The sequence below is a fragment of the Lucilia sericata genome, unplaced genomic scaffold, assembly GCF_015586225.1.
Source record: "Lucilia sericata isolate MDLA Ls3-8-SP2 unplaced genomic scaffold, ASM1558622v1 Contig000191F_arrow, whole genome shotgun sequence".
Classification (NCBI taxonomy): domain Eukaryota; kingdom Metazoa; phylum Arthropoda; class Insecta; order Diptera; family Calliphoridae; genus Lucilia; species Lucilia sericata.
Window position 1 is genome coordinate 501,744 of NW_023994219.1, and position 22,234 is coordinate 523,977.

At 30.2% G+C, this 22,234-nt stretch overlaps 1 protein-coding gene across 1 annotated transcript in view; it reads right to left on the reverse strand.

Moving 5' to 3' along the window:
• The window catches only part of LOC119601791, a 163,700-nt gene that overhangs the window by 134,751 nt on the left and 6,715 nt on the right, over positions 1-22,234 (reverse strand). Inside the window, 1 exon segment of the mRNA XM_037952935.1 lies at positions 10,291-10,452. Within this exon segment, the coding sequence (XP_037808863.1) occupies positions 10,291-10,362 (72 nt within the window). The 5' untranslated portion in view covers positions 10,363-10,452.

The window sequence follows — 22,234 nt, forward strand, 5'->3', positions numbered from 1 at the left end:
TTTTCTATAGACAAGAGTCAAAGAAAGACGATTTTCTATAAACAAGTCTCTAAGACGATACTTTTATATGGAGAAGTGTCTAAGAAGACACCTTTCTATAGTCAAGAGTCAAAGAAAGACGCATTTCTATAAACGAGTCTCTAAGAAGATACTTTTATATGGAGAAGTGTCTAAGAAGACACTTTACTATAGACAAGAGTCAAAGAAAGACGCTTTCTTATTAACGAGTCTCTAAGAAGATACTTTTATATGGAGAAGTGTCTAAGAAGACACTTCTCTATAGACAAGAGTCAAAGAAAGACGCTTTTCTATAAACTAGTCTCTAAGAAGATACTTTTGTATGGAGAAGTGTCTAAGAACTTTTTCTGTCTAATAAGACATTTTTCTATAGATAAATGTGTAAAAAGTATCTAAAAACACACTTTTCTATACTAAAGTGTCTAAGAAGACACTTTTTTATTAACAGTAGTCTAAGAAGACAATTTTCTATAGACAAGTGTCATAGAAAGTCGCATTTCTTTAAACGAGTCTCTAAGAAGGTACTCTTATATGGAGAAGTGTCTAAGAAGATACTTTTTCTGTCTAATAAGACACTTTTCGATAGATAAGTGTCTAAAAAGTATCTAAAAACACACTTTAAATTAACTTTTTTAGTTTAGAACTATTTTAGTACAAAATAATTGCAATTTTAATATAATTCAAAACTGTCAATTTGTATGAGTTTTAAATAAATTTAAAAACCACACACTAATTTAACTGTCGGTAGTTTTAAATGACCGTTTATAATTTTTCTTAATTATTTTTTCAATTCATTTTCTAAACATATTTTTTTCTCTTTTGACTTCCTATAGCTTTAGGCATGTAAAATGACATTTGTTTTGAAATAAATTGAATTGTGGTTTTAAGAAAAAAAATCAATTTAAAAACCTTAAGTTCTTAAATTTAAACATTTTGTTTGGAAAAAAGTTTAAAGGCTTTGGAATTGGTTACCCATGGCAAAAGACCTTAACTGAAGTTGTCATTGTTTTTCAAACAATAATTTGCTTGTTAAACAAAAAATACTTGAAAAATCGTGTAAATTATTTTATGGCCCCAAAACATGATTGAATAAAAACAAAAACTGTTACATTTTAGACTCCAGGGGGCCCTATTTTTGTACCAGATAACAATTGTTTATTAAACAAAATTATGACTCATTTTTGTTTAAATTTTTTCGTAGGCTGCAACAATTTTTTTGTATTTTTTTTTTTAAAGAACTTTTAATTTCTTTGAATTTAATTTATTTTTGTATGCATTTACGTGCCAGTTTGTATTGTATTTCTTTTTTTTTATTTTTTGTTTTATTTAGTTTTATTAACCTTGACCATAATTTGTTTATAATTTTTTTTTCTTCTATATAAACAAAAAGTGTTTTTTTTCTATATATTTCTGCTTGAGCTTGCAGTTGTTTTGTTAATGAGCTTTAAATGTCTTTGTTGGTTAAAAAACAAATGTGTTAGTTTTATAATTTTTTATTTTATACATTTGGCTGTTATTCAAAATGTTATTTAATTTGATAAAACTAAATTAAATAATTTATTTTTTTTTAGAAATATTTTAATGGGCATTTTGGGAAAAAAGGGGAAAAAATTATCTGGATTTTAAAAATTCCTTACGCATAGCTTTCAAACTGAAATATGAACTATAATCAAGACCAATGTGTGGCTTGACTATAGTCTAGTGTATAGTCTGGACTATAGTCTACTCTATAGGCTAGATTACAGTGTAGTACATACTCTGGCCTATAGTCTAATATATAATCTGGACTATACTCTTGTCTATAGTCTGGATTACAGTGTAGTCTATAGTCTTGATATATAGTCTAGGCTAAAGTCTAGACCAACGGTTCCCAAAAGGGGGTCCGCGGACCCCTAGTGGTCCGTAGCAAAATCCTAGGGGGTCCGCGAAGACGAACGAAAAAAATCATGAATAAAAAATATTCTCTATATGTTACAAAATATTAAAAATATCTCCAAATTTTTCATAAATACTAAAATACACAATTTTTATTCAATAATCCCAGATTTGTTGGTGACTCTTTGAATTTTATTGTTTCGGTCGTTTATCAGGATGAAGCTAGGCGCTACAAATTTATTGTTTCACTTTTATAAAGTAAAGTATTACGTGATTTGTAATTTTTATAAATATATATGTATCGAAATAAATGTTTTTATAGCAGACGGATAATGATTTGCCTTAGAATTAAATACTGATACTAGTATCCCGGAATATGAAGTTAGGTCACATTTCATAATATTTTTTTAAATTGTAAGCAAAAGTGTTAATCTAGTTAATTTTAAATATAAATATTCCATTCCAACGTGATACACAGATTTTAACTTAATTTTGTTGTCCAATATTATTAAATCAACATCAGAAAATTCATAGCGTTTTGCGTAAATAGTCAAAACCACGCAGTAAAATAATTCGTAGGTATTTTAAAATTCAAATTTAAGATCCAAATTCACAGTACATTCGCAAAGAGTTCAGGTCATATTTTATGTGGGTAACGCATTCCGCAACAACATCGAAGAAGTCTAACTTTCACATATTTTCCCGAAAACTTAGCTTACATACTCAGCTCACTCCTATGCAATCGCAAAAAAATTTAGAAACATGACTCTTTAAGCACATGTCGACAATACTTGTTAAAGAAACCTTTTCTCTACCTTGACGAGAAATGAACATGAAAGCTCTCACGATCATAAAATTAAACATCATGTTAGAAGTCATTCTATATTTAAAACCATGAAATTGAAAACATCTCCGAAATACTAAATGTTCTCAATGTACGGGAATATTTTATAGGGTTTATGGACCAGGACTAAGCAAAAAAATGCAGGGGTTCTCATATACCAATTCCATTTCCATAGTCCATAGAGTAGGAATTTATTTTTAATTTTTCCCGATCACTTCGTTTAGTTCCTTTTTAAGAGCAAAAGTTGTGAAAAAGAGCTATTTTGAAGTTTTAACTTTAAAAAAATATATGTCTGGTAGTTTGCAACCGATTTTCAAATTGGATATTTTGTTTTAAAGATACAAGTGTTGTCTTTCAACACAAAAAAATAAATCCAAAATTTATGATTAATGTCTTGGTTACGGCCATTTAAGTAAAAAAACTCACACTTTTTTCACAATTTTTAATTTTCATACTGCTCTACGTTGGCCATGAAGCAATAACTTTAGCTTTTATTACATTTGAAAAAAGCCACATTAAGTTGGGTTTCCAATGATGGTCAATTTATGATAATCGATGAAAAAGGTTATGAGTTGTGCTAAGTTTTATAAAAATATAGCATATTTCTTCCATACAAAAACGTTCATGTTTCTGGTTTTCTTTGTAACAAGTTTAAAAAATGTTTATAAACATTTTTATACAAAAATTAATTTGTATGGAGAAAACCAAAAATTCGAGAAACATGCTATTAGAAAAATTGGCATAAATTATCCAGTTTTTCATAGATTTTTATGAAATAACAAGTTTTAGAAACCTTCCTTTATGTGATTCTTCAGGAAAGTAATAAAAGATGAACTCACTGCCTCATGGTCAAAGTAGAGCATGATGAAAATGAAAATTTTTTAAAAAAGTGTGAGTTTTTTTACTTAAACGTCCGTAACTCAGACATTTGACCATAAATTTTGGATTTCTTTTTTTGGATTAAAAGACACTTGTATCATTAAAAAAAAAAATCGGATTTGAAAATCGGATGAAAACTACTAAACTTATGATTTTTCAAATTAAAAACTTTAAAAATGGCTCTTTTTCGCATCTTTTGCTCTTAAAAAGTAAGTTAACGAAGTGATAGGGGAAAACTAAAAATATATTCGTACTCTATGGACTATAACGAAATAGAATTGGTATATGAGAACGCCTGCATTTTATTTTTCTTCACTTTTGTATCACAGTGTTATTTATAACAATAAGATATCAAAATATGTATGGGGGTCCGTGAAATTAAATAAATTCCTCAAGGGGTCCGCGAAGTAAAAAATGGTGGGAACCGCTGGTCTAGACTATAGTCTAGACTATAATCTGGAGTATAGTCTCTAGTCTGGACTATAGTCTGGATTACAGTCTAATCTATAGTCTGAACTATAATCTAGCCTATAGTCTAAACTATAATTTAGCCTATAGTCTGAACTATAATCTAGTCTATAGTCTGGACTATAGTCTAGTCTATAGTCTGGACTATAGTCTAGTCTATAGTCTGGACTATAGTCTACTCTATAGCCTGGATTACAGTGTAGTCTATAGTCTAATCTATAGTCTGGACTATAACCTAGCCTATAGTATGGACTATAGTCTAGTCTCTTGTCTGGGCTATAGTCTAGTCTAGTTTATAGTCTGGATTACAGTGTAGTCTATAGTCTGAACAATAGTCTAATCTATAGTCTGAACAATAGTCTGATCTATAGTCTGGACCATAGTCTAATCTATAGTCTGGACTATAGTCTAATATATAGTCTGGACTATAGTCTAATTTATATTCTAGACTAAAGTCTAGTTTATAGGCAATAGTCTGGACTAAGCTCTAGTCTATAGTCTGTAGTATGGCATAGTCTATATTCCGAACTATAGTTTAATCTATAGTCTAGTCTATAGTCTGGATTACAGTGTAGTCTATATTCTGGACTATAGTCTTATTTATAGTGTGAACTAAAATCTGGTCTAGTCTAAAGCCTGGACTATAGTCTAGTGAATAGTCTGGTCTATGGTCTGGACTATAGTCTAGTCAATAGTCTTGACTTTAGTCTAGTAGATTGTCTGGACTATAGTCTAGTCGAAAGTCTGGACTATAGTCTAGTCTATTCTATAGTCTGGCCCTTAGTCTAGTCTATAGTCTGGCCTATAGTCTAGTCCATAGTCTGGATTACAATGTAGTCTATAGTCTGGACTATAGTGCAATCTATTATCTGAACTATAGTCTGGACTATATTGTAATCAATAGTCTTGACTATAGTCTAATATATAGTCTCGACTATAATTTAATTTATATTCTAGGCTAAAGTCTAGTTTATAGGCAATAATCTGGACTATAGTCTGAAGTATATCATAGTCTATAGTCCGAGCTATAGTTTAGTCTATGGCCTTGATTACAGTGGAGTCTTATAGTCTTAACTAAAATCTGGTCTAATCTAAAGTCTGGACTATAGTCTAGTCGATAGGCTGGTCTACAGTCTGGACTATAGCCTAGTCGATAGGCTGGTCTATAGTCTGGACTATAGTCTAGTCGAAAGTCTGGACTATAGTCTAGTCGAAAATCTGGACTATAGTCTAGTCGATAGTTTGGACTATAGTCTAGTCGATATTCTTGAATATAGTCTAGTGGAAAGTCTGGACTATAGTCTAATCTATAGTCTGGACTATAGTCTAATCTATAGTCTGGACTATAGTCTAATCTATAGTCTAATCTATAGTCTGGACTACAGTCTAATCTATAGTCTGGACTACAGTCTAATCTATAGTCTGGACTATAGTCTAATCTATAGTCTGGACTTCAGTCTAATTTATATTCTGAACTAGAGTCTAGTCTATTGTCGATAATCTGGACGGTAGTCTAGTGAATAGTATGGACTATAGTCTAGTGTATAGTCTGGACTATAGTCTAATCTATAGTCTAAGCTATATAGACTATAGCTATCTATAGTCTGGACTATAGTATTATTGCTTGGACTACAGTCTAGTCTATATTCTGGACTATAGTCTAATCTATAGTCTAAGCTATATGGACTATTGCTATCTATAGTTTGGACTATAGTGTAGTCTATAGTCTGGACTATATTGTAGTCTATATTCTGGACTATAGTATTATTGCATGGACTACAGTCTAGTCTATATTCTGGACTATAGTCTGGTCTATAGTTGAGTATATAGTCTGGACTATAGTCTAGTCTATAGTCTGGACTATAGTCTAGTCAATAGTCTGGACAATGGTCTAGTCTATAGTCTGGACAATAGCCTAGTCTATAGTCCGGATCATAGTCTAGTCTGGTGTATATTGTGGAATAAAGTCTAATTTATGTACTAATGTATAGTCTACAGTCTGGACTATAGTTTAGCTTATAGTCCGGACTATAGTTTAGTCTATAGTATGCCCTTAAGACTAGTCTATAGTCTGTTCTACAGTCTAATACAAATACATAAAATATTATAAATTAGTCATATGAAGATTCTTTCAACATACTTAACTAAGTGGGCGTTATCTAATTATAGTTTATGTTGCAACTGAAGTCTTAAAAATAAATCCACCCACTTTCAAGTAAAACCATCTACAAACAATAACAAGAACAATAAATCAAAATTAACAAAAATATTTATTTATTTGTCGTTATTGTTTGAAAAACCAAATGCATGCTTGTGGAACACGTGAATTAAAATTTTTATGGCGAAACATTTTCTTTACAAAAAACAAAATAGATTTAAAACTAGAAATAAAAACAAGAAGTAAAAAAAAAACAAATCTTAAGACAATAATTAACAACGGATATAGAAATATACATAAATAGTACCTTACTGAGAACTTAGACTTAAAGCAAGAAAAAATTGACATATTGATATAAATGAGTTATATACTGAGTAAAATAATTAAAAGTACAGTTAAGTGGGGTTATGACTTTGGAGTTTTGTAGCCTAAATTGGATTGGTATTTACTAGATTTAGTAATTTTATTTTGAAAAAGTTATAATTATGAAATATATTAAAAACAAATTGTTTTAATAATATATCCTTCAAAACTGTATTTATAATTATTTGCAGGAGTTTCTCATAAACATAACAACTAGTTCATGTAAATATCTAACTTTTTTTTCTCAATTCTCTACTATTTATAGTTCAAATTCAACTAAACTACTAAGTACTACTAGTCAACAACTATATTTGTCATTAATTTTATAAGAACACTGAAAATTACTATTTGAGAAAAATCTTTTGTGTAACAGAAATTGCCACGAAAAAAATTGTAATTTTTATATTTAATGGTTACACAAGCGCGTGATTTGTCCACTCAAGTTTTTTTTTCTATTTTGCAGCGCGTTGCTTTATTATCTTGAAAAAAATGTACTTGCAGCAAAAAAACTCTACGTTCAGAAAAACAAATCATTAGTCAATGACGGATATTGTGAAATATTCATTACTGTGTTTCCATTTTTTCTTTAACTTTAGATTTTGTACTAAATTTTTTTTCTTCGTAACTGCAAATGTGTGGATGAGGAAAAAACAAGAAGTATTTGATAGCATTAAAGATTTCCCTTTTCCTCTGCTAAATATTTATGTATAAGACTTATAGTTTTTGAGGCAAAAAAGATATAATTGAAAAAAATGATAATGACCAAGTAAGTTTAATAAATTCTTTTAAAATCTAGGCATCTTAATTAAGATTTTAAAAAGGTCAGATATATGCTAGAGTGTGCATACTATAAATTGCATTAGAGTCCAGATTATAGACATGAATATAGGCTAGTCTATAGTCCATACTATAGTCAATACTATAATTCAGACTAAAGTCAAGGCTAAAGACTAGGCTATAGTCTTGACCATATACTTGGCTATTGTCCAGACTCTAGAATAGTACCGATTATAGACTATAGTCCAGACTATAGACTAAGCTATAGTCTAAACTACAGACTATATAGTCCAGACTATAGACTAGGCTATAGTCCAGACTATAGACTAGGCTATAGACCAGACTATAGACCAGGCTATAGTCCACACTATAGACTAGGTTATAGTCCAGACTATAGACTGGGCTATAGTCCAGACTATGTACTAGGCTATAGTCCAAACTACAGACTAGGCTATGGTCCAGACTATAGACCAGCCTATAGTCCAGACTACAGAATATAGACTAGGCTATAGTATGTACACTCTAGCATATCTATGACACTTTTAAAATCTTAATTAAGATTAAGATACTTTTGGACTAAACTATAGACTAGACTATAGTCTAGTCTATAGTCTAGACTATAGTCTAGTCTATAGTCTAGTCTATAGTCTGGTCTATAGTCTAGTCTAGTCTATAGTCTAGTCTAGTCTATAGTCTAGTCTATAGTCTAGTCTATAGTCTAGTCTATAGTCTAGTCTATAGTCTAGTCTATAGTCTAGTCTATAGTCTAGTCTATAGTCTAGTCTATAGTCTAGTCTATAGTCTAGTCTATAGTCTAGTCTATAGTCTAGTCTATAGTCTAGTCTATAGTCTAGTCTATAGTCTAGTCTATAGTCTAGTCTATAGTCTAGTCTATAGTCTAGTCTATAGTCTAGTCTATAGTCTAGTCTATAGTCTAGTCTATAGTCTAGTCTATAGTCTAGTCTATAGTCTAGTCTATATTCTAGTCTATAGTCTAGTCTATAGTCTAGTCTATAGTCTAGTCTATAGTCTAGTCTAGTCTAGTCTATAGTCTAGTCTATAGTCTAGTCTATAGTCTAGTCTATAGTCTAGTCTATAGTCTAGTCTATAGTCTAGTCTATAGTCTAGTCTATAGTCTAGTCTATAGTCTAGTCTATAGTCTAGTCTATAGTCTAGTCTATAGTCTAGTCTATAGTCTAGTCTATAGTCTATCGTAGTCTATAGTCTAGTCTATAGTCTAGTCTATAGTCTAGTCTATAGTCTAGTCTATAGTCTAGTCTATAGTCTAGTCTATAGTCTAGTCTATAGTCTAGTCTATAGTCTAGTCTATAGTCTAGTCTATAGTCTAGTCTATAGTCTAGTCTATAGTCTAGTCTATAGTCTAGTCTATAGTCTAGTCTATAGTCTAGTCTATAGTCTAGTCTATAGTCTAGTCTATAGTCTAGTCTATAGTCTAGTCTATAGTCTAGTCTATAGTCTAGTCTATAGTCTAGTCTATAGTCTAGTCTATAGTCTAGTCTATAGTCTAGTCTATAGTCTAGTCTATAGTCTAGTCTAGTCTAGTCTATAGTCTAGTCTATAGTCTAGTCTATAGTCTAGTCTATAGTCTAGTCTATAGTCTAGTCTATAGTCTAGTCTATAGTCTAGTCTATAGTCTAGTCTATAGTCTAGTCTATAGTCTAGTCTAGTCTAGTCTATAGTCTAGTCTATAGTCTAGTCTATAGTCTAGTCTATAGTCTAGTCTATAGTCTAGTCTATAGTCTAGTCTATAGTCTAGTCTATAGTCTAGTCTATAGTCTAGTCTATAGTCTAGTCTATAGTCTAGTCTATAGTCTAGTCTATAGTCTAGTCTATAGTCTAGTCTATAGTCTAGTCTATAGTCTAGTCTATAGTCTAGTCTATAGTCTAGTCTATAGTCTAGTCTATAGTCTAGTCTATAGTCTAGTCTATAGTCTAGTCTATAGTCTAGTCTATAGTCTAGTCTATAGTCTAGTCTATAGTCTAGTCTATAGTCTAGTCTATAGTCTAGTCTATTGTCTAGTCTATAGTCTAGTCTATAGTCTAGTCTATAGTCTAGTCTATAGTCTAGTCTATAGTCTAGTCTATAGACTTTAGTCTAGTCTATAGTCTAGTCTATAGTCTAGTCTATAGTCTGGTCTATAGTCTAGTCTAGTCTATAGTCTAGTCTATAGTCTAGTCTATAGTCTAGTCTATAGTCTAGTCTATAGTCTAGTCTATAGTCTAGTCTATAGTCTAGTCTATAGTCTAGTCTAGTCTATAGTCTAGTCTATAGTCTAGTCTATAATCTAGTCTATAGTCTAGTCTATAGTCTAGTCTATAGTCTAGTCTATAGTCTAGTCTATAGTCTAGTCTATAGTCTAGTCTATAGTCTAGTCTATAGTCTAGTCTATAGTCTAGTATATAGTCTAGTCTATAGTCTAGTCTATAGTCTAGTCTATAGTCTAGTCTATAGTTTAGTCTATGGTCTAGTCTATAGTCCAGTCGATAGTCTAGTCTATAGTCTAGTCTATAGTCTAGTCTATAATCTAGTCTATAGTCTAGTCTATAGTCTAGTCTATAGTCTAGTCTATAGTCTAGTCTATAGTCTAGTCTATAGTCTAGTCTATAGTCTAGTCTATAGTCTAGTCTATAGTCTAGTCTAGTCTATAGTCTAGTCTATAGTCTAGTCTATAGTCTAGTCTAGTCTATAGTCTAGTCTATAGTCTAGTCTATAGTCTAGTCTATAGTCTAGTCTATAGTCTAGTCTATGGTCTAGGCTATAGTCTAGTCTATAGTCTAGTCTATAGTATAGTCTATAGTCTAGTCTATAGTCTAGTCTATAGTCTAGTCTATAGTATAGTCTATAGTTATAGCAATTATTCGAATCTATTGAATTTCTTATACTTACATCTGGCAGTGCTCGACATGTTGTGACCGCTAACGACACCAGGGCCAATAAAATACCAATTAAATGTGACATGTTTTTTGTTGTTTTTGTATTTTTAAATTAAAATTATGTTGAAAAATTAGAAATTTTTTTCTTAAATAAAAGGCGTGCGGAATTAAACAACTGAAAATAAAAATAAAAAAAAAAATAAAAATTAAAAAATTATAAAAAATGGGAATTGAAATTTAATATAAAAACTATTAGCCTCTAATGGGTTAATATTGTTTTGGAGGCATCGTTAAAACAATCAAACACAATCCACGTCTTTCTTTGCGTGTAAATATTAAACAAGTTTGTGGCTTAAGTCTTTCGTTTTTTTAAGGCATTTTTTTTCTTTGTGTTTAAATTGTTTATAAAAAAAACTTGTTATTTGTTGTATTTTTTGTATTATATAATATGGAATTTGGTAAAAAAAAAATAAAAGTTAATAATTTACATAGAAAAGATTGTGGAAAAAAGACAAAAATGTCATAAAAATAAAAGCATGACAACAAATTAATGCAAGAAAAAAAACTGAAATAATTTGTAGTAATTACAATAAGAAAAACCACAAGGGGATTTTAAACAATTTAACCAGAAAAGAAATGAAACAATTGTTTTTCCAAAAAAAATTTAACAAATTTAAAAAAAAGTAAGTCACGCCTGACCGCAAGAAATTTTATTGAAAAAATTGGAAATTTTCAACTGAAATTTTCTTTAGAATTTTTGTTTAAATTTGGAAATTTTTGTAAAAATTTTCTTGGTATATCATTTGTGTCAGAAATCCCAGTATTTGTTTAACATATTGAAACTTTGGTACTTGTTACATTTAGTGCCACTTTAGTACTTTTTGCACTCAGTACCAGTTAAGTAGTTTTTGTAACTGGCAGAGGACAGGCGGACAAAAAGCGAACGAACGAACGAACGAACGAACGAACGAAGAACGAACGAACGAACGAACGAACGAACGAACGAACGAACGAACGAACGAACGAAAACGAACGAAACGAACGAACGAACGAACGAACGAACGAACGAACGAACGAAGAACGAACGAACGAACGAACGAACGAACGAACGAACGAACGAACGAACGAACGAACGAACGAACGAAACGAACGAACGAACGAACGAACGACGAACGAACGAACGAACGAACGAACGAACGAACGAACGAACGAACGAACGAACGAACGAAAGAACGAACGAACGAACGAACGAACGAAAGAAACGAAAACGAACGAACGAACGAACGAACGAACGAACGAACGAACGAACGAAACGAACGAACGAACGAACGAACGAACGAACGAACGAACGAACGAACGAACGAACGAACAAAGAACGAACGAAACGAACGAACGAACGAACGAACGAAACGAACGAACGAACGAACGAACGAACGAACGAACAACGAACGAACGAACGAACGAACGAACGAACGAACTAACGAACGAACGAACGAACGAACGAACGAACGAACGAACGAACGAACGAACAACGAACGAACGAACGAACGAACGAACGAACGAACGAACTAACAAGAACGAACGAACGACAACGAACGAACGAACGAACAACGAACGAAACGAACTAACGAACGAACGAACGAAACGAACTAACGAAGAACGAACGAACTAACGAAAACGAACTAACGAACTAAAACAAAACTAACTAACTAACTAACTAAGAACTAACTAACTAACTAACGAACTAACTAACTAACGAACTAACTAACTAACTAACTAACTAACTAACTAACAACTAACTGAACGGCTCTTTACTTTAGGCGAACTGGCCAAAAACGGTTGTAGGACACGTCATCAATGTATACTGGACACATTGGAAGGTTATACACATTCATCGGACGTGCCTGATCGCATACCAGACACTGAATATGTCGGAAACTTTGAAACGCTAATCCCAGATAGAATGTCTTGGTCAAGCGGAACATTAGAGCAAATACCAGTAGGAATCCGTTGATACACGGATGGCTCTAAATTAGGGGACAAAGTGGGTCTGGGGTGCTATATTGAAGACCCAGAAACAGAAATATACCACCGTTTACCTAATCATAACACAAGCTTCCAGGCAGAAGTACGAGCAATAACGGAATGTGTAAATTGGATTAGAATAAATATGGCGCCCACAGGGCTTAATATATTTACCGACAGCCAGAAGGCAATTTGTGCGATATCAGGTGATAGAATTAAATCTAAGACCGTATTGGATTGTAAGAAAGCTTTAACTGAATACTCTCCCAGAGGTAAGGTTCACATCATATGGGTACCAGGCCACTCGGGAGTAATCGGCAACGAAAGGGCGAATGTAATAGCTTTAAAGGGAAGGGAGCTCGATGTAGTTAACCTGACAAACGCAAAACCATTCGACGCAACAAAAGCTGAATTAAAAATATGGATGAGAGAATCCCATAAGGCCTCTTGGAATAATGAAACGGTGGGTAGAACCACAAAGATTCTATGGGGTGACCCTGATGAGAGCAAGACGAGAAATCTTCTCAAAATGAGCAAGTCTGAGGTTAGTATGATGGTACGTATTCTCAGTGGACACACAGGATTACGAGCACATCTATACAAAATTGGACGTGCGAATTCAGACGAATGTAGAGCATGTGGAGAGGACAGTGAAACTCTGGAGCACTTTCTTTGCCATTGTCAGGCATTCGTCGAAGTTAGATCCAAGTATCTTGGAAGTGATGTTATTCCGGAAATAACATTCTTAACCAACACCGATTGGAAGATTCTTAGGAATTACGTCCAGGAAACTGAGTTTCTGAACATGGAAAAATAATACATTCAGTGAACAATTTTTTTTTTTCTCCTTGAATTGGAGAGCACAACAGGCCCGATAGTGGCCTAGGTGTATTTCTTCGGATTTGATGTAGTATACATCCTCCTATCAACCTAACCTAACCTAACCTAACCTAACCTAACCTAACTAACTAACTAACTAACTAACTAAATAACTAACTAACTTACTTTTGTTGTTTGACAATTTGGTACTTTTTGCATTCAGTACTATTTTAGTACTTATTGGTACATTTGCAAAAATTAAAAAGTCCAAGTTTTTAAATAATAAAAAATGCTCTTTTTAACATTTATAAGACATTTTGGTACTTTGGTCTTTTTTATATTTAGTACCATTTTAGTACTTTTTATTAAATTTGTTAAAATAAAATTTAAGGTTTCTAAACACTACAAAGTATTTTTTTTAAACAAATATAAAGCATTTTGTTACTTTGGTACTTTTTACATTCAGTACCTTTTTTAGTACTTTTTGTTAAATTTGTGTTTTTCTTAAATTTATCATCTTTTCAAACAATTTATCATTTAAATATATGTAAATTTCAAAATAATTATAATTTAATGATTTGATATTTTTTTTTTCAATTTGATTACAACCTTGATCTTTTAAATCCATCAAGAAAAAAAAATTAAAATAAAATTAATTAACAAAATTTAGGTATAAAAAGAAACAAAAAACACAATATTGATTAACTTATTATCTATTTATATTTTTTCTTCCAAAACTTTGATTACAGCTTATTAAACTTGAAAGCTTGGTCGATACCTCAACTCTATTGAAATTTATCTTTAAAACGTGAGAAATTTTCAAAAATATTTTAAATAAATAACCAGATTCAGTTTTATAGAAAAAATTCCATGGTTTTTTTAAAGTAAAACAATTTATTTATAAAATAATCAAATAGATTAAATAGTTTCTTAGATTTCTTTTAGTAATAAAATTCCTAAATTCCTGTTGCTTTTTTTCAAAACTCTTTTTAATATTCTTTAAAAGTAAATGTATGAAAAATTTTTTTTAACTAATTTGCATTTGAAAAAGATCTCTTTGAAAGCGAAAAATTGTTATTCTAGCAGCATTAGTCTATTAGATAAGTGTGTTTTTGCTAACGTTTATGCAATATTTTAATACTTTGGTACTTTTTTTTAAGTACTATTTTAGTACTTTTTCTAAATTTATGCAATTTTTAAAATAAAAAATTTTGATTTCTTAGAAATTAGTGTTTTCTACCATTTATGTAACATTTTAGTACTTTGACACCTTTTAGTTTTGGTAGCATTTCGGTACTTTTTGTTAAATGTGTAAAATGCATTTTAACAATATTTGTGCAACATTTTCGTATTTTAGTACTTTTTAGTACCAATTTGGTACTTTTTGCAAAATGTCTCAAATGTTTCTAATAAAAAGATTAGCTCTGGTCCAGTTATACAGCAGTTATAGTTCAGTTCTAGATGAGTTCTAAGTCAGTACTAGTTCAGTTCAGTTCTAGTTCAGTTCTAGTTCAGTTCTAGTTCAGTTCTAGTTCAGTTCTAGTTCAGTTCTAGTTCAGTTCTAGTTCAGTTCTAGTTCAGTTCTAGTTCAGTTCTAGTTCAGTTCTAGTTCAGTTCTAGTTCAGTTCTAGTTCAGTTCTAGTTCAGTTCTAGTTCAGTTCTAGTTCAGTTCTAGTTCAGTTCTAGTTCAGTTCTAGTTCAGTTCTAGTTCAGTTCTAGTTCAGTTCTAGTTCAGTTCTAGTTCAGTTCTAGTTCAGTTCTAGTTCAGTTCTAGTTCAGTTCTAGTTCAGTTCTAGTTCAGTTCTAGTTCAGTTCTAGTTCAGTTCTAGTTCAGTTCTAGTTCAGTTCTAGTTCAGTTCTAGTTCAGTTCTAGTTCAGTTCTAGTTCAGTTCTAGTTCAGTTCTAGTTCAGTTCTAGTTCAGTTCTAGTTCAGTTCTAGTTCAGTTCTAGTTCAGTTCTAGTTCAGTTCTAGTTCAGTTCTAGTTCAGTTCTAGTTTGTAGTTCTAGTTCAGTTCTACTTCAGTTCTAGTTCAGTTCTAGTTGAGTTCTAGTTCAGTTCTAGTTCAGTTCTAGTTCAGTTCTAGTTCAGTTCTAGTTCAGTTCTAGTTCAGTTCTAGTTCAGTTCTAGTTCAGTTCTAGTTCAGTTCTAGTTCAGTTCTAGTTCAGTTCTAGTTCAGTTCTAGTTCAGTTCTAGTTCAGTTCTAGTTCAGTTCTAGTTCAAGTTCAGTTCTAGTTCAGTTTTAGTTCAATTCTAGTTCTAGTTCAGTTTAGATCTATAGACTAACCTATAGACTAGATTAAAAACTAGACTATAGATCAGTCTATTGTGAAGACTATAGACTAGATTATAGACTAGACTATAGTCAAAAGCGTTTTGTAACTATTTTAAACATCAAATGAATTTTCAAATCCTTTGCATTCAATTTCAAAGACTTACTTGTGAAATATTTGTTCAAAACTTTGAAATCACTATCTAACACTTACTTCCTTTGACTAATGATTTATATCCCTCCAATATCGCTTTGAAATCAAGCAAAGTTTTGAAAAACTAAAGTTTGTTTTTTTAAATAACATTGATAGAAAACTTTTCAAGACATGTTGTTGTCATTTATGCTTTTTTGTTGAGTACTTCAGTTTTTCCAAAAACACTAGAAAAAAATCTGATCTTAGGTGCTGATATCGACAGTTTTAGTGACAACATTATTTCAGTTATTTTGGACATTGAAATTCATTTTATTTTGTTTTTAGTTTTTTAACTTTTTTTGTTGTAATTGACATTGACAGTTGGTGTGAAAAATTTTTGCTGATGTTTGTAAATTTTATAAAAAAAAATTATACATTTTACAATGACTTTGATTAAATTAACACCTGTTGAGGGTTTTAAGTAATTTATTACCTTATATTCGTGGTCATGCTCAAACCATCATGAAAAAATGTGGGTGATGATAATGATTAACGACGAAAAGTTATGTTCTAAGAGGTGATGGATGATGATGAAACATATTTTTTTCAAATTTCTGAGAGATTTATTTAAACGTCTAGATACAACTAAATTATTGTAAATTTTGAGCGTCAAAACACTTTCTAACAACAATTTTTCTTAACAAAACTGCTCAAGGTTATTAGTTTATTAGAAAATAAACATTTATTTGAAACAGAGCCCTCCTCTTTTCTTTAAAATTACATAATAATTTCTCTTCAAAAAATACTCATTGTCTAAAAGACTTTTACACGAAACATCATTACATCTTAACCAAAATACGTAAAATATTTTATTAACAAATAAAAAATGGTGTTAATTTTATGACATTTAAACTATAAAAGTTAAAACTATTTTAAATATTAAATAAAAAACTTTAACAAAAGAAGTGTAAAGTTATCACACAATAAACAAAGAAATTTTTTTAAAGGCAAATTACAATAAAGAAAAGCGTTATAAATAATATTAAAAAGTGCGTTTGTTAATGATGATTATAATATTTTTATATGACATTAATTGTTTGTGTTTTAAAACGTATTCGAAATTATGCAAGTTCATGATCACATTCTTTAATTCTTAAAAACCGTCATCTGCTTCAGTATTTTTAAATACTTTCTCCTCAGCTTTTAATACTTTTCAAAAATTAAATAAAATTATGTCTACTCTATAGTCTAGTCTAGAGTCTAGTATGTAGCTTAGTCTTTAATCTAGTCTATAGGATAGTCTGCAGGATAGTCTGCAGGATAGTCTAGAGTCTAGTCTATAGTCTATTATATAGTCTATTATATAGTCTATTATATAGTCTATTATATAGTCTATTATATAGTCTATTATATAGTCTATTATATAGTCTAGTCTATAGTCTAGTCTATAGTCTAGTCTATAGTCTAGTCTATAGTCTAGTCTATAGTCTAGTCTATAGTCTAGTCTATAGTCTAGTCTATAGTCTAGTCTATAGTCTAGTCTATAGTCTAGTCTATAGTCTAGTCTATAGTCTAGTATAGTCTAGTCTATAGTCTAGTCTATAGTCTAGTCTATAGTCTAGTCTTCTATAGTCTAGTTCTATAGTCTAGTCTATAGTCTAGTCTATAGTCTAGTCTATAGTCTAGTCTATAGTCTAGTCTATAGTCTAGTCTATAGTCTAGTCTATAGTCTAGTCTATAGTCTAGTCTATAGTCTAGTCTATAGTCTAGTCTATAGTCTAGTCTATAGTCTATAGTCTAGTCTATAGTCTAGTCTATAGTCTAGTCTATAGTCTAGTCTATAGTCTAGTCTATAGTCTAGTCTATAGTCTAGTCTATAGTCTAGTCTATAGTCTAGTCTATAGTCTAGTCTATAGTCTAGTCTATAGTCTAGTCTATAGTCTAGTCTATAGTCTAGTCTATAGTCTAGTCTATAGTCTAGTCTATAGTCTAGTCTATAGTCTAGTCTATAGTCTAGTCTATAGTCTAGTCTATAGTCTAGTCTATAGTCTAGTCTATAGTTAGTCTATAGTAGTCTATAGTCTAGTCTATAGTCAGTCTATAGTCTAGTCTATAGTCTAGTCTATAGTCTAGTCTATAGTCTAGTCTATAGTCTAGTCTATAGTCTAGTCTATAGTCTAGTCTATAGTCTAGTCTATAGTCTAGTCTAGTCTAGTCTATAGTCTAGTCTATAGTCTAGTCTATAGTCTAGTCTATAGTCTAGTCTATAGTCTAGTCTATAGTCTAGTCTATAGTCTAGTCTATAGTCTAGTCTATAGTCTAGTCTATAGTCTAGTCTATAGTCTAGTCTATAGTCTAGTCTATAGTCTAGTCTATAGTCTAGTCTATAGTCTAGTCTATAGTCTAGTCTATAGTCTAGTCTATAGTCTAGTCTATAGTCTAGTCTATAGTCTAGTCTATAGTCTAGTCTATAGTCTAGTCTATAGTCTAGTCTATAGTCTAGTCTATAGTCTAGTCTATAGTCTAGTCTATAGTCTAGTCTATAGTCTAGTCTATAGTCTAGTCTATAGTCTAGTCTATAGTCTAGTCTATAGTCTAGTCTATAGTCTAGTCTATAGTCTAGTCTATAGTCTAGTCTATAGTCTAGTCTATAGTCTAGTCTATAGTCTAGTCTATAGTCTAGTCTATAGTCTAGTCTATAGTCTAGTCTATAGTCTAGTCTATAGTCTAGTCCTATAGTTATAGTCTAGTTATAGTCTAGTCTATAGTCTAGTCTATAGTCTAGTCTATAGTCTAGTCTATAGTCTAGTCTATAGTCTAGTCTATAGTCTAGTCTATAGTCTAGTCTATAGTCTAGTCTATAGTCTAGTCTATAGTCTAGTCTATAGTCTAGTCTATAGTCTAGTCTATAGTCTAGTCTATAGTCTAGTCTATAGTCTAGTCTATAGTCTAGTCTATAGTCTAGTCTATAGTCTAGTCTATAGTCTAGTCTATAGTCTAGTCTATAGTCTAGTCTATAGTCTAGTCTATAGGTCTAGTCTAGTCTAGTCTATAGTCTAGTCTATAGTCTAGTCTATAGTCTAGTCTATAGTCTAGTCTATAGTCTAGTCTATAGTCTAGTCTATAGTCTAGTCTATAGTCTAGTCTATAGTCTAGTCTATAGTCTAGTCTATAGTCTAGTCTATTGGTCTAGTCTATAGTCTAGTCTATAGTCTAGTCTATAGTCTAGTCTATAGTCTAGTCTATAGTCTAGTCTATAGTCTAGTCTATAGTCTAGTCTATAGTCTAGTCTATAGTCTAGTCTATAGTCTATCTATAGTTTAGTGTATACTGAACTAGAACTGAACTAGAACTTGAACTAGAACTGAACTAGAACTGAACTAGAACTGAACTAGAACTGAACTAGAACTGAAGTAGAACTGAACTAGAACTAAACTTAGAACTGAACTAGAGCCGAACTAAAACTGAAAAAAAACATTATTACCTCAATTATTTATAATCTTTTGTTAATTTTTAATGCAGTATTGCTTAATATAAAAGCGACAAGAGAAGACGAATAAAACATTTTAAACAAAATTTTTTTAAAGCTTTTGTTGTAGGTTTAATGGAATTTTACAACTAATTTGCTTGATTAGCTGAAAGATGGAAAAAATATAAAATTTGGTTATAAAAAAAGCGACAAAAAACTAACAGTAAATTAAGGCGTTTACCTTAACAAAAAAACTGGCTATAAAATATTAAACAAATAAAAATATTATTAGAGAAAAATTTTAACATGAATTGTAAAATTTGTTACGCACTAATGGTTAGCAAAGCCAACAAACAATGCATTTATATTTGTAACTAAAAGAATCTGAAACTTGGAAACTAATCTCAAGAATTCAAGATGTAGATTTTTTTTTAATAAAACTTTGTTTATGCTGTTGAGCGAAGGTTAAAAGTTTAGAAAAAAAATTATACTGGCTGGCATTTAAAATCTTCTTTAGTTTTTTGCTGATTTTTTTTTTTTTCTTAAGTTAAAACTTTAAAATTTTGCAGACTTTAGCTTCTTTAAACTTTTTCATGACTTGCTTATAAAGCAGTGAATGGGAGTTGCAGAGTTTTTGTTTCTTTTAAAGTTTTGCATCTTTTTTTTGTCTGAACTATTGGCGTAAATTGTTGTGGAAGTATATATAAAAAATATAATAATAATAATAAAAATCTAATCATGCAAAATGTTTACGGTACTCAATGATGGCATTTTGCTATTTACGCAATATTTCATATTGATTTATGTTAATGATTGCAACAGTAAACACCCTAAAAAGCGGAAATTTAAAATCGAAAACGAAACATTTTCCATTTATTTAGGAAAAATTTTATGTTTTAAACCGAGTTTAGTACATTTTAAACATTTTTCGAAAATTCGAACTTAACTTCGAAATTTCGAACATTCTAAAAACGGCTCAAATGGTTACATTTTTATGCTAAAAACATAATTAAGCAAAATTTTTCATTATAAATGGAAATTTGGTGCATTTTAAGCAATGTTCGAAAATTCTAAATTAAGTTCGAAATTTCGAACATTCTTAAAAACGGCTCAAATGGTTAAATTTTTATGCTAAAAACATATTTAAGCTAAATTTTTTATTATACATGAAAATTTGACCCATTTTAAGCAATGTTCGAAAATTCGAAATTAAGTTCGAAATTTCGAACATTCTAAAAATCGTCAGAAATCGTTATATTTTTATGCTAAAATCATATTTAAGCAAAATTTTTCATTATAAATGGAAAATTGGTGCACTTTAAGCAATTTTTGAAAATTCGAAATTAAGTTCGAAATTTCGAACATTCCAAAAATCGTCAGAAATTGATGAAATTTTATGCTAAGAACATATTTAAACAAAAATTTTGCATTATAAATGAAAATTGGTGCACTTTAAGCAATGTTCGAAAATTCGAAATCAAGTTTGATATTTCGAACATTCTAAAAATTGATAAATTTTTATGCTAAAAAGATATTTAAGCTAAATTTGGTATTAAAATTGAAAATATGTATGTTTACTTTAAGCAATTTTTGAAAATTCGAAATTAAGTTCGAAATTTCGAACATTCCAAAAATCGGCTCAAATGGTTACATTTTTATGCTAAAAGCATGTTTAAGCTAACTTTTTAATTATAAATGGACATTGGCGTATTTTAACCCATGTTCGAAAATTCGAAATTAAGTTCGAAATTTCGAACATTCCAAAAACCGGCTCAAATGGTTACATTTTTATGTTGAAAACATATTTAAGCAGAATTCTTCATTATACATGAAAATTTGAACCATTTTAAGCAATGTTCGAAAATTCGAAATTATGTTCGAAATTTCGAACATTCTAAAAATCGTCAGAAATTGTTATATTTTTATGCTAAAAACATATTTAAGCAAAATTTTTCATTATAAATGGAAATTTGAAGTATTTTAAGCAATGTTCGAAAATTCGAAATTAAGTTCGAAATTTCGAACATTCCAAAAACCGGCTCAAATTGTTAAATTTTTATGTTAAAAGCATATTTAAGCAATATTTTTGTATAGAAACTAAAAATTGGCCCATTTTAAGTCATGTTCGAAAATTCGAAATTAAGTTCGAAATATCGAACATTCTAAAAATCGTCAGAAATTGTTAAATTTTTATGCTAAGAACATATTTAAACAAAATTTTGCATTATAAATGAAAATTGGTGCACTTTAAGCAATGTTCGAAAATTCAAAATCAAGTTCGAACATTCTAAAAATCGGCTCAAATGGTTACATTTTTATGTTAAAAACATATTTAACCAATATTTTGGTATAAAAACTAAAAATTGGCCTATTTTAAGCCATTTTCGAAAATTCAAAATTAAGTTCGAAATTTCGAACATTCTAAAAAAAAGGCTCAAATTGTTACATTTTTATGTTAATAACACATTTAACCAATATTTTTGTATAAAAATTGAAGATTGGCCCATGTTCGAAAATTCGAAATTAAGTTCGAAATTTCGAACATTCAAAAAATCGACTCAAATTGTTAAATTTTTGTTGTTTTTAAAGAAAACTTGAAACTGTTGGACAAAACAAAGTTTATTTTCTGGTTTTTATTTTCTTATTTCAAACAAATTTCTAGATTCCTAATATGTCTATGAAATCAGTTTTCAAATCCATATAAAACAAAACTGTAACAAAACCTACAAAAAGTCAAACAAAAAAAAAAAACAACAACAACTAGTTTAGAGGGGAAAGAAGTCATCATAAAAAGTCATTACGTAAAACTGTTTTGCATTTTTTTATGTTTTCAGCTGCTGCTGTTGTTAACATTTGAGTTTTAGGTTTTTTTAACGATATTAATGCTGCAAAACCGACAACAATTTTACTGACAGCTAAAAAGAAACCTCTTTTGACTTTTAAATAAACAACTTTTGCTCTGGCCCTCTATATAAATGTTAAGACATTCATAGAAAATTTAACATACAATAGTTTAAACAGAAAAAAAACTAAAAAAAAAACATTGTAGGAACTTGTACCTTGGAGTAGCAATTAAACAATAAAGAAACTTTATTTAGTTTGTTATTAACAAAAAGGAGTTTGCAAAGCAAAAGAAAAAACACAATTATAAAATTTTTAAAATATTAAAAAAATTAACACCAAATTTCTTGCACAAAAAGTGGTAATAGGAAAATATTAAACGGCAAGTGTCAATGAGCTT